Raw genomic sequence first — 13,102 nt, forward strand, 5'->3', positions numbered from 1 at the left:
GAGATGGGTCATGTCTGTCATTTTTGTTTAAACTGTAATTATTATTCCAGTTTAGATGTTTTCATGCGTATAGTTTTGTTCAAATATAGCATGACTTACAGTTTATGTGCTGTTTTAACAAAGAGCATTAATTAATCATAAAATCTTATGGAATCTTGAATAATGGATTACATTTCTTTGTCATTTAAACAATTCAAATGCAACAAAAAAATACAGAAATGAACAGAATTCAATTTAAATACATTTGCATATTGCATATTGATTGTGATTTATACTTTCTAATGATTACACAGGCGCACATCCTATTAAAATATACATGCATGAAATGAGCCACCAAACTGTTTGTAATGTCAAGTGTGATGGCATATTGATGTGAAAAGAGTAGTGATATAACTATAAGACCTAGCTTGACCCACAGTCAGAAACACATTCAGAGGCACACCCACTCACATCATACAGGACTGTACAGTAACACAGAAGACTTCTGGCAGTAAGACAGCAGTTGTCTTCTTTAGCCACCAGGGGGAGTATTATACATTAGGAAGGGACCCCAGGGGACAGACACTCAAGGAGGCATTTTTACGTATTGTTCTAAAACGCATTCATCATAGTTGGAAAATCTGTCGAGTATTTATTGAAAACGATCCCTATGATTTGATCTATCGAAAAATAAGAAACACATTTCCCTAATGAGCTTTACATATTGTCTATAATTCACAAAATGTGCCATAGAAGGTTTTTTTGTTGCTATACGAATTAAATGCAGAATACTCTTCTACTCACTAGTCACAATGTAAACTGGTGGACTAATCGCTACCATTGATTGGCTACTTGATGAGGATAGTCTATCTCCTGGTGGGCAATACCCAAGGTTGCAACCTCAACTAGCTTACAGTATATAAGGCCGTTTCGGTTCGGTTATCTGTATGTTACTGTACAACAACTGCACGTGTTCAGCTCAACCCCGAAGCCCGTCCCATCCCCTGCATATCCATACCAGTTCAAAGGAGGAGGCGTGGATAGGACTTTTGTTACCTGTATTAGAGTACCTGCAGCTACATGGAAAGAATTTAAGATGTCGTCAAGGGAGAGGAACTGCAACCGATGTGTCACGGCTTCAATACAGACGAGATTCTATTGAAAAAGAGGACATTGCACCGGGTGTAAATGTACCTGGCGCTAGCAAGAACAAGTGAGAATACATAACTTGCCCTACTTTGATACAAAGGACGAAATATAAGAACGCTTCACTCGAGAATTCATCTTTCTCCTCGACCCCTCTCTCTCTCTCATAAGTGTTTCGTTTTTTAACACGCACGTTTTGGATCAACATCACTCTGCGACTCTCACCTGTGACGCGTTGACAATGGATTTCAGACGGCTAAATATTTCAAAGGTGTTTAGATTTGACATTTTGGAAAACAGAAGTTACAGGCCTATCTGCATCTGGAAAGGTTAGGTATTGTAGTGTTGCCAATGTGAACGTAAGCGTGACCATTTCATTCTAGTGAATGGCCAGTCCCAGAAGCGGTTATGATCATGCACAGACCCCTCCGAAGGTGGACTTTTTACGTCTTCTTGTGTTTTGGCATCATCTACTTAAGGCTTGGGTAAGTGTAAATGTACTTATTGCAACTGTCAATATGTTTATGTTGCTTTGTTGTGTGTATTACTATTTTAAATATAGCCTACAACACGCTGTACCACATACGGCTATGGATATTCTGAATGCATACAAATGCAGTGTAATTCGGGCAATAATTCGACGCACCTGCCCTTTTGACCTAAATGACATATAACAAACTAACTAAAAAAACCTCCGTGTGTTCCGTCCATGTCAGTGTTCAAATGAACCTGACACCCATAGCCATCAGGGACAACTTTTGGACGCTTGCGTAAAAGCCGTCCAATTATTTAGCGGTTTGCAAAAACCCCCAAAGAAGATTAATCCATATTCAATTTGAGTTTTTGTTCATCTGCTCAGAGTCTGGTTGGTCTGTCGCTCTATAGCGAGATCATTTGACCCGCTGTCTGTCTCCACCGCTCCGGCTCACTGCTGCATACCTTCATTAATAGCGGCAGCCTGGTTGAGTTGTATTTCCACATTCCACAGCCTAGACTGAGTTTTTACCTGTTTTGCAATAGCTCACCTTGATGCATAAAGAGAGATGATTTATACATGTTCTGTGTTTGCAAAAACAAAAAGAGATGCCATACCTCATAGAGAAAAATGATATGCAACCAGTTCATAAAAAATAAAACACATTTATTTCAACAAGAGGTGAGCCTTTCAGACTAGCGTTGCTCCTCATACCAGAATCCATAGCCATGTCATAGTTAACAAAACAACAGGTGTCATTCCCCAGCTCGTTCCATTGCTGTGATCCTTGAGTGAAATAGGCCTAACGGATAACCTCCACAGGTATTCACATCTAAACAGTTCAAATAGGAAAAAATCACTCCAAGTGAAGCGTCACCAGATATCTCATGGTTTCATCAAGCAAAACCAGTTAGTTCATTCCCGCGCCTACTACCCCCCTCCATCAGCCTGGGAAAATCTTTCACGATGACCTCTTCACACACAATAAGTGAAGTCTTCAGGTGACGAGTGAAATCACATTGGGCTGAAGCGATTGTGCAGACAGAGCCTTTCATTCACCGGGTTCAACGCAAAGATGCACCTTGCGGATCCTGTGTATTAAAACGTCTAATTCTGCAGTGAGACTGTGAGAGCTTGTTGGTATTAAAACCTTAACCTGCAGTACTCTTTTATGGATAGACTGAAGCCATTAATAACACATCATATTCATTGATCATTTATATACACTTAGTTATTAGGCTTTTCACAATGTATGCCTATTAATTAAATAACGATATGGTCACATGAACTTTTTGAACAAGCATTGGATAAAATGTTTGCAATACAGTTGAATATATTTGCTTTACGCCATTACGCACGGACGTTTTTTTTCTCACCCTGATGATGTGTGTGTGAATCAGTAGGCCTAAAGATGAAACCGTCACTGAGTGCGCCAGTGTTTGTTTACTTTGGAGTTTGATTTGATGAATGAAATACAGCTTGTCCAGGGTAGCAGCGGATCACTATCACCCCATGGTTCTGTTGTGGCGCAGAAGTGGGCGGATAGCAGTGTCTCTCTCTGCCCAATGGCAGCCACGACTCTCATGAGAGTGAAGAAAGGCACTTTTCTGCCATCCAAAATCCCTAAAACCATCATCATTCCGGCTCGGAAACCACACTCTGTAACAGCCTCTACCGCTGAGAGATGACAGAGCCAATCTCCGCGCCCGCTGCACACTCACGGCCCTGGGACTGGGAGCTAGGAGCTGCATAGCACCGCCACTCAAGCAAGCACCGCAAACGCATCGCAGCAAACGGGGAGTCAGCTCTTTGATTTTGGAGCAAAGGGGAACTAAAACGAGCGACATCAAGGAATTAAAAAGGAGTTTATCACAGTATTTCTTTTCACTCCATCAGAAAGCGGCCATTTGTTCAATGTCATCATGATCATATTCTCGTCGCGCAGTGTACTGCTATCAGTCTACTATCCACAGATCTTCCTCATCCTTACGAGTGGGAGCTACCTGTAAGTTGACCCAATCAACGGGCCCCTTAGTTAGCTCACTTGTGTGCTTTTGTGTTCAAAGACATACTGAGTAGGCCTATATGAATTTCATTTTCGATGTACTTGATGGATAATTCTCTTGTTAAATCTCTCTCTGAAAGATTGGCGCAGGTTGTTGGTTAAGGTATGGTTGTTTGCTTCCACAGCGTACGTCCCTAATAAAAACGGTTTGAATATAGAACATACAACATTGTTGAATATAGAACAAGTCATTTAAGGCAGCTAGGGTATATCAAACTGAAGATTCAACATTATTTCGATGTCAGCGCTTTTCTGCTTGGCTGTGCATTTTACGCACCGAATTTGATTGAATATTGGGTATTTCCAGACATTCGATTGTGTTCTAAAGACTTTACCGTTTAAAATGACAAAATTATACTCAAAATCTATTCGTTATCAAAGCATACAGGAATGCTTCAGGTAGCTGGGGAATCCCTCCGGTCCACGTGGTAAATAACGGATCGAGTTATACGTCGATGTCAATTACCCGAAGTCCTATTTTATGGGCAGGTTGTAACACAGGACTTGCTTCTGATGAGGTAATATAAATACTTTTTTGTTAGGTCTATTTATTCTTCTTAAAGACCCAAATCCTCCTTAAAACATTGTAATGACGGTTGGACACGGTTTCATTTGGCCACAGAGTGGCAGAGATGTTCAAGACAATTACATGGAGAGAGAACATTATTTCATTTTTCCCCCTATGTTAGCAAACCCCGAAGGTATGAATAGCTTTTACGCATGCATTGGATTATTACCTGTCACAGTTGTGGATATGGATTCGGATTTATGCATTACATCACCCATGGTTTTATGCAGATCTACCAAGGTATAATTTAAAGCCACATCTGGAAAAGTGGCTGTAAAACATCGGTCTCTGACATGTATGCACGTGATTGACACTAGTCATAATACTTGCCTCATTGAATCAGTTGCTCTCGCAAGATAACGTTTTATTTTCGGTTTAAAAATAATTACCGAACCATACTTGGAATCCATCCTGGAGCCCCCAAATTTGATGTTGCTGGAGACCCCAAATTTGATGTTAAAATATATGTGGTTTATGGTTGCAGTTAAAAGTGGCTATGCCTATGTTTAGTATGGATTTGCACATTATAAACTACATACCATCGTTTGAATTTATCATTTAAACATGCTTAATTACAGTACAGTACAGCAAATGAAATAGGTTTTAAGGATGAGGATGTTTTTAAAGTGGAAAAAGAAAAGAGAGGATTGTGATCCCATCCTCCAAGGTGCTCCTTTCTCTCTCATTACATGTGCAACTCATGTTTATATGGTTCAACTCACACTGACATTTGGTGAACTGTATGGGTGGCAAATGACTCATCCACACACAGAGGGATTAGTCAGAGTACGCTATCATTTAATTAAATCATATTCACTTAAGGTCAATCACACATTTAAAGTTGCCTTTATTGCACCACGTCACCAAATCGGATCAGTATACGGTTTTTAAAACGGGGAACTTTAGAAAAACGTTTTGTTCCATATTAAACCCTAATAACATCAACGTGGAATAAGACATGAAAACGAGCTCCATTGCTGTTCTTCTCATTTATCTTGCCTTCAAATAGGCCTACATATATAACACACGTTTTAAAAGCTTTTCATTAGAGAACTTTAGTTTTTTAATTAAGGTAAATATTATTAATTCATATCCTTAATTTCCACCAAACAAATCTTACAGGTTTATTTCGTTTCACAATTGATATTCCAGCAATTTGCCACTGGAGCACTTTGTGTCTGACATCTTATTTCTCAGTGAGACATACCTGTGAGCTTAATGCTGTGTCATATCAAAGGCATTCTCTCTGATGGAATAGGTGTGTGTGTAGCCCCATCCAACCCAACACTTTATAATGGAAGGTTTGTGGGAAGGTTATTTTGCCTGCACAATAATACACTGTGGGAATCCTTGGATTTGCTATTGTTAACATCCCTACATAGCCTACTGTACATTTCTGGTAGCAGAATTGTTTCTATAATGAACAAAAATATGAACGCAACATGCAATAATTTCAACAATTTTACTGAGTTACAGTTCATATAAAGAAATCAGTCAATGTAAATAAATTCATTAGGCCCTTATCTATGGATTTCACATGACAGGGCATAGGCCCACCCACTAGGGAGCCAGGCCCAGCCAATCAGAAATAGTTTTTTGCCACAAAAGGCCTTTATTACAGACATAAATACTCCTCAGTTTCTTCAGCTGTCCGGGTCACTGGTCTCAGACAATCCCGCAGGTGAAGAAGCAGGATGTACAGGTCCAGGGATGGTGTGGTTACACGTGGTCTGTGCTTGTGAGAACGTTTGGACATGCTGAAATAATGATCTTAAATGACGTTGGAGGCTTATGGTAGAGAAATTTACTTTAAATTCTCTGGCAACAGCTCTGGTGGACATTCCTGCAGTCAGCATGCCAATTTTAGAGTGGCCTTTTATTGTCCCCATGCAGCACAAGGTGCATCTGTGTAATGATCATGCTGTTTAATCATCTTCTTGATATGCCACACCTGTCAGGTGGATGGACTACCTTGGCAAAGGAGAAATGCTCACTAACAGGGATTTAAACACATTTGTACACAACATTTGAGACTTATAAGCTTTTGTGCTTTTGGAAAATTTCTGAGATCTTTTATTTCAGCTCATTAAACATGGGACCAACACTTTACATGTTACCTTTATACAGTATTTCTGTTTAGTATATATTGTAGATCTTTTTTTTTCCTTCAAAACATTTACCAAAAGTACTTACACTAACAATATGAAGACCGGATAACACATATTTGGTTAACACATTTTTTGGTTAACACATATTCACAATATCTAATTTGAGCAGGCAATGGTGCTCCTAGCTGTGTCTATTGCAGTGCTCTCTGTCGCAAACTGCTACTGTGCACACAGAGTTGTCACTAAGCAAACAGAATCGCATTTGTGCACTTTGATGATGCAGGGATTTAACAGCTTAACTGAGGAACGCTCTGTTTTGCATTGTCTGCTGCTTTTGCAAGCCCATGTTAGACAGTGATACTGGGAATTGGCAGCTGGAAATGGCAAGGATACTATTACCCAAGAGAACAATAGCAACATCATTAAGCTCCTCATAATCACTGTAATAGTCAGTGAGGTGCACAGTGACTCATTGCTGACCGAGAAGCGACACACAGGTATTACTGTTATTACTGTTGTTATAGGATATTTGGGATCTATGTCTGCCAAACTCTTTTGTTCTCCTGACTGTGTCACGTGGTGTAATCCAGAGCATCTGTTTACCTTGCTAGAGCTTCAGTCACAGTGCACCTGACCTCATAAACATTAGCATAATGCAGTATATGATTCCAAAATACATTTAAACCACTAACTCCATGGGGGTTGTTTTACAGTAGAGAAGGTTGGTGGAGCATTTGGATGGTTTTGTTTAGTAGACATCGAGGAACAGCAGGTTTGAGAGGTATGCAGAGTTATTTTAGTGCTCTGTGCTTCACAAATGATTTGCTTTATATCTCAATTTCAGTTTTGGATGGATATGAAGCTGAGATTTCTAATGGCATTTGCCAGACTTTGATTATGCACCTGATTTCTTAATGCCTGCATGGTGGTTATGTTATCTTTGCAAAGATCAAAGCATGGGTGAGCTTCATTTATCATATGGTTTTGGATATGAAAAACAGAGAGGTATATGTTGCTTAGGACGCACAGCAGTTTTGAAGAAAGCAGGGATGTCTGAATCATCTCTTTTGAACGAATGAAATCCTTTTGCAGTTCATTTGAGTTCATTGGGCTTAAATGTTTGAATCTTTAAGAATTTTAAACAACTTTTGCAACTGAAGCTCACCCACAACACATCCATAGTACATCCTCCTCTAGTGCAGATGAAGTACCAAAGAGCCTGAATTAGACAAAAGTATTTCTTGTTGCCAGAGATGACTGGTTGCCGTTATGGTTTAATTTCAACATGTCATGTGGTTTTACATTCAAGGTTTATTTTCTATCTGGAGAGAGCCAAACAATCAATATGAACATGGTTGGCCATAACCAATTTACAATCAATATGCATTCACTCTTTGGGTTGTTTGAGTCAGAGGGGCAGTATGGTTTTGTTCCATAATCGTTTTGAAGGGGAATCCACAAAATGCAGTCGACCCCGCTCTCTCTTCTCTCCCTCTTTTCTTTATCACACTCCCTTCTCCCCCTCTCTCCTCTCTCCCCCTTTCTCTCTTCTCCCCCTTTCTCTCTTCTCCCCCTCTCCTCTCTCTTCTCCCCCTCTCTTCTCCCCCCCCTTTCTCTCTTCTCCCCCTTTCGCTCTTCTCCCCCTCTCTCCTCTCTCCCCCTTTCTCTCTTCTCCCCCTCTCTCCTCTCTCCCCCTTTCTCTCTTCTCCCCCTCTCTCTCTCTCTCTCTCTCTCTCTTCCTCTCTCCCCTCTCTCTCTCTCTCCTCTCTCTCTCTCTCTCTCTCTCTCTCTCTCTCTCTCTCTCTCTCTCTCTCTCTCTCTCTCTCTCTCTCTCTCTCTCTCTCTCTCTCTCTCTCTCTCTCTCTCTCTCTCTCTCTCTCTCTCTCTCTCTCTCTCTCTCTCTCTCTCTCTCTCTCTCTCTCTCTCTCTCTCTCTCTCTCTCTCTCTCTCTACCCTTACTGTCGTTTTTTGCTGACACACAACTTGCCTGCATCAGCCTGCCCTGCTTGTGGTAAAGCCCTTGAAGGCCTACGTCAGACATCAAAGCTGGCATTCGTCTTCATGCTCTTTTACGGCTCCTACTGACATGTTTGAAAGGCATGTATCTGCAGGGTTTGGATGGCTATAAACACTCTGATGGAGAAATAACCCCATTTGTTTAGCCGTCTGTTTTCTGGTACATGACTGTTCCAAACCCAACATGTGTCAGGAACAGGGATGATATTAAGTCCCAAGGCGGTGATCAGAGGTGCTACAGAACAGCCTCTGAGGAGCAGAAGCTCCAAGGTGTCATGTCACGGGTTAAATGGCTGCTTGATCTAGGGTTAACCCTCGAGGACTTGCACCTCATTGGGCTTGCAGAGAGGCTGGTGTCGGAAACCTTGCTATTAGCCAGGCATCCTGTAGCATAGCTCTCAAAATGTGGATAAAGGAAAGAAATCTCGCACAGGAAAGATATTTATAGGCGGTGCAGTACACTGCATGCGTGCTTTAAACAGATCAATCTCAAATTCGTCGGGATAACATAGTTCTGTGTGACTTCTTGGTTGAGAAGCCCAGTTACAAATTGAAGGCACGGTTGTGCCGGTGCAAGGCTTGCCCAGCTCCCTCATGCCTGGAACCAATTCTAGCCATGTTACCTAACAATTAACGCAAAACTCCCAACTCATTTCTCTACGATCACGAGCCAAACCAATGCGGAGAGGCATTGTCAGTAAGCAAATAAACACAATGTCATTTTCTGCCTTGGATCTGTTTTACAATCCTCTGCAGCGTCAGATATTGGTTTCAGATGCTCTCTTTGCTATCTCACCTCAAATCTATTCAATTGTAATATTTTTGCAAAACAGCACTGAGTAATTAAGGAATGCTCATCAAGGCTTTGATTTAATTTATTCCTGGTCTGGAGAGGCCTAAAGTCTATGTAATCTATCCTGCAGTAGCACTGACTGACTATGTGTGTGTGTGTGTGTGTGTGTGTGTGTGTGTGTGTGTGTGTGTGTGTGTGTGTGTGTGTGTGCGTGCGTATGTATGTATGTGCATGTGTCTTTACCTCCCGCTCCATAGGGCCCTGTCTTCCGTGGTGGCATTGGGTGCCAACATCATCTGCAACAAGATCCCTGGGCTGGCCCCTCGTCAGAGGGCCATCTGCCAGAGCCGCCCGGATGCCATCATCGTGGTGGGGGAGGGCGCCCAGCTGGGCATCAACGAGTGTCAGTACCAGTTTCGCTACGGCCGGTGGAACTGTTCCGCCCTGGGGGAGAGGACTGTCTTCGGACAGGAGCTGCGAGTAGGTCAGTCTGGGCACCTTGGGCCTGTCTCAAGGCTGGGGGGGATTTGGCTTTGGAGGGGGAGATCCTTGTCTGCTGCACTATGGTCTGACGCTGTAATGTCTTCAACTCAGAAAGACATGTATGTCAGATTTAGATTCAGAGTGTTTCGTTGTCACATGTACAGGGTTGTAGGTGTGATTGCAGGGTACAGAGAACATCTTAGGCTCTGAGCTCCAACATGCAGGACTAAGTGGAATAAAATAATGAAAATGGTAATAAAAAACAACAACAATAGAAACAGAAATCATAACTGTAACAGTGATGAATAAATACATGTCCATTGGAGTGGAGGCAGAGAAAGACTGTTGAGGGGGTGGGGGGAGAATGACAATAGGGGGAGCAGCATGACCATTGGGGGGGAACCAATTGAAATAAAAACAATACCAATTATAATAAAACTAAAATAAGTTTGCTACATTTGTGGGGAGGCATGAGGCTGACATTTTAAGAGTTACTTCAAATCTTATTTGCAGGGAGGACTGGATTGCAATCAGGGTGGGAAATTAACACCAGCCACCAGCCAAATGTTTGTAGATTTTGGAATTGGCTGGTAGAATGTCTATTCTTACCAGCCACATTGGAGGGTGGTCACACAGAGCATTTGGGAGTAGTAAAACAAAATGTCCCCAAAGACAACACGTAAAAAAGCAACAACAACGTGTGTGTGTGTGTGTGTGTCATCTCTGAAAAAGAGAATCTCAATGCTACAGTGGTGAAAGCGGGATGGGGTACAGTGTTTTCTGTTATTTATCTGGTAAACAAATTGTGTGGCTGGTAAAATTAGGGCATCCACCAGTGACTGGTGGACCAAAGAGTACATTTCCCACCCTGATTGCAATGGTAGTCATCGGTCATTGAAGCTGTGATGGAAAACATGTTACATTTTGAATGGTAGCCTTAGAGCAGAACTCAATACACTACCAAGCGCCCGACCCCGTAGCCTTGTGAAAAATGGCTCTTCACAAGCCAAACCCAAGCTGTACACATCAGAGTCAAACTTTAACCGAGTACAACTCTATTGTATAACCATACATATTGTCAATGGTTGCTTAGTGCACTCAACTCAAACTCAACACGTCTTCATTAGGTTACCATTCCAACATATTCCAGTCCGGTGTGTCCTCATCTCAATTCACACTGTTACTTTTCTGCAGCATGGCTTGGTTTCTGTTGATGTAAGATTTGCATTGAACTTCTGGTTAAAAGTATGCCGTACATTGCTGGCTGTACCAAAGTTATGGAGAGGTTACCAGAAGCACTAAAGTCTAATGGGGAAAAAGTATGGTGGAAAAATGATATAGCAAATGAGGAGACAACCAATGGTATTATTGTAGAGAACGTTGCTGAACCAAAATACTGTAGATGGCCACATCTGTTGTTCATCTTAGGAAACTGGTTGTGTCCATTGCTTGGTTTGTGTGTGCGTGTGCGTGTGCGTGTGCGTGTGTGTGTGTGTGTGTGTGTGTGTGTGTACATACAGTCAGAACAAGCTACAAACAGACAAACATTTACATTTACATTTACGGTGTTTTCGTTGGAAACGGCATTCTGCAGAGCTCTTCTGCATGGCTTTTTTTACAAGGACTTTTATACATTTCCTTTCATTTAGAAATGTTTTGTTGCTGTTAAAGTGCGGTTTGACTATGCATTTAATCCAATAGCTCTGTTAACAATCACTGCTATTTAAGAGCGGCTGACTTAGCTCCAACCCCTCTAAAAGCATTTTTCTTTGTTGTAATTCTGGCGCTTTAGTAAAGGGTCTCGTCTCATTTTCTTCTGTTTTCAGCATCTCTTTTGCACTTCTTTTTCATCTTTTCTTTTTTGCCAAGCTTCAGAGAGACTTGAAGAGAACAGCACCGCGGGGTATGACTTGCTTATCACTGAGAACATGATCAGGCTACTGCATGTCTCTGTTACTGGATCTTATTTTCTTCACTCTGCTGCTTATGGTTTTAGACAATTTGTATGACTTCTTCTAATTATTTGACTCATGAACCCGGCCACATCTATGGCACAAAGCCTTAACTCAGTCAGGCATGTACTTTAACTTTAGAGGGATGTTTCCCTCTATCCTATACCCTGAGAGGGAGACAGAGAGAGAGAGAGAGAGAGAGAGAGAGAGAGAGAGAGAGATTCCTTGTTCTCTACAGTACTGCCATACTGTCCTCTATGATAATCTGTGGCAGTGAAACCAGGGATGTTTCACTACAGTCTCTCAGAACTAGAGCCAGACGATGGGTACTGGTACTGTACAGTATGACTCACACTGGTTCGTGATTGGCTGCTACCAGGTCCTCCATGGTTGAATTACCTGTGAGGTCACCTGCTCCAGTACTGTAGGTAGAAAGGTCATTGGATGGCCATTCAGTCAGTATTCAGCTCAGGGTTTTCATTTCTCTTACTAGGTCATCATGGGACACCACATCAACCAGCACTGCTGCATGTCAACTTCCACTTCTAAAAGTGGCCCTATTTAGTGGTTTCCGTAAACACCTTATTGTCAACCTGCCATTGGGTTTTTCAATGCCGCTTGTTTATGATACTAATTTGATATTTACAATTAGTGAACATTGAGAGTAGCCGTGCTCTCTAATTGTGTTGTATTTATGACAGTAGTGTTGTTCAGTGTGGGATATGAAGTCATGGAATACACCTCCTTAGTAGACAAACATTCCAATCCTTTTCCTTCTCCTCCCACATAATCAACTCCTAGGAAAAGGTCCCTGTTCTGCTCCTGCTGAAGTTTTTCATTCAAATCCCCAAATTATGAACACTAAACCTTTCCTCTTCTCAATGATCCAGTCTTCATTTTGGATCGGGGGAGATGCCGTCGTTTTCTGAAGAGTGAAAGATCAGGGAACCACAAGCCTAATGCTTTCTCTCTGTGCTGCTTGCACTTGGATGGAGTCGGTCAGTTTGGCCGGGTTCCGTGGTATTACATTCGCCTTCCAGGAAAGGACACATTAATAGCTGGGTTATTGAGAATTACAGAACCCCAAATATCTTGATTCAAGGAAAGATTCTGTTTCAGAAAAGGCCAGTAATTTGATATTTATTTCTGTTATACTGTAAATATAGATCCTTTCGAGAAAAAGGGTGCTGTTGGCTAACACAGCGCTCCTCGACACTGGCAGTTCTGTTCCATGGGACTTTAAAGGATGGATGGAAACATGCTCATTACGGCCATGTCCTTCAACAGTTCCTCTATTGTGCGAAGAGTCGTTGGCTCTCCTGTTATGTTCTAAATGACACGTTGGAGAACAAGACCATAAACACTGAAACCTGGGTATTAAAATATGTTTGTGTTTCCTCCTATGGACACAGAAGATTTAGCAATCTCACTCACTCACGTTGTAGTATGCCACAGCACAATGACATTGGCACCACTCTGTAAGTTGAGCCGATAAAATATGGAGTGAATTATCCTGT

General features: G+C 41.7%; 1 protein-coding gene across 2 annotated transcripts in view; it reads left to right on the top strand.

Annotated features, from left to right (window-relative positions):
* The first annotated feature begins 995 nt into the window (after positions 1-995).
* The window catches only part of LOC106584495 (protein Wnt-7b), a 48,956-nt gene continuing 36,849 nt past the window's right edge, over positions 996-13,102 (top strand). Inside the window, exons 1-2 of one of the 2 annotated variants that reach the window (XM_014169868.2) lie at positions 996-1,610; positions 9,408-9,634. In XM_014169868.2, coding sequence (XP_014025343.1) covers positions 1,534-1,610; positions 9,408-9,634 — 304 coding nt within the window. In that variant the 5' untranslated portion in view covers positions 996-1,533. Of the gene's footprint in view, positions 1,611-3,122; positions 3,606-9,407; positions 9,635-13,102 lie in introns of those variants that run through there. The other variant, XM_014169867.2, reaches the window with a different exon arrangement.

Source organism: Salmo salar, chromosome ssa23 (genome assembly GCF_905237065.1).
Source record: "Salmo salar chromosome ssa23, Ssal_v3.1, whole genome shotgun sequence".
NCBI classification, from domain to species: domain Eukaryota; kingdom Metazoa; phylum Chordata; class Actinopteri; order Salmoniformes; family Salmonidae; genus Salmo; species Salmo salar.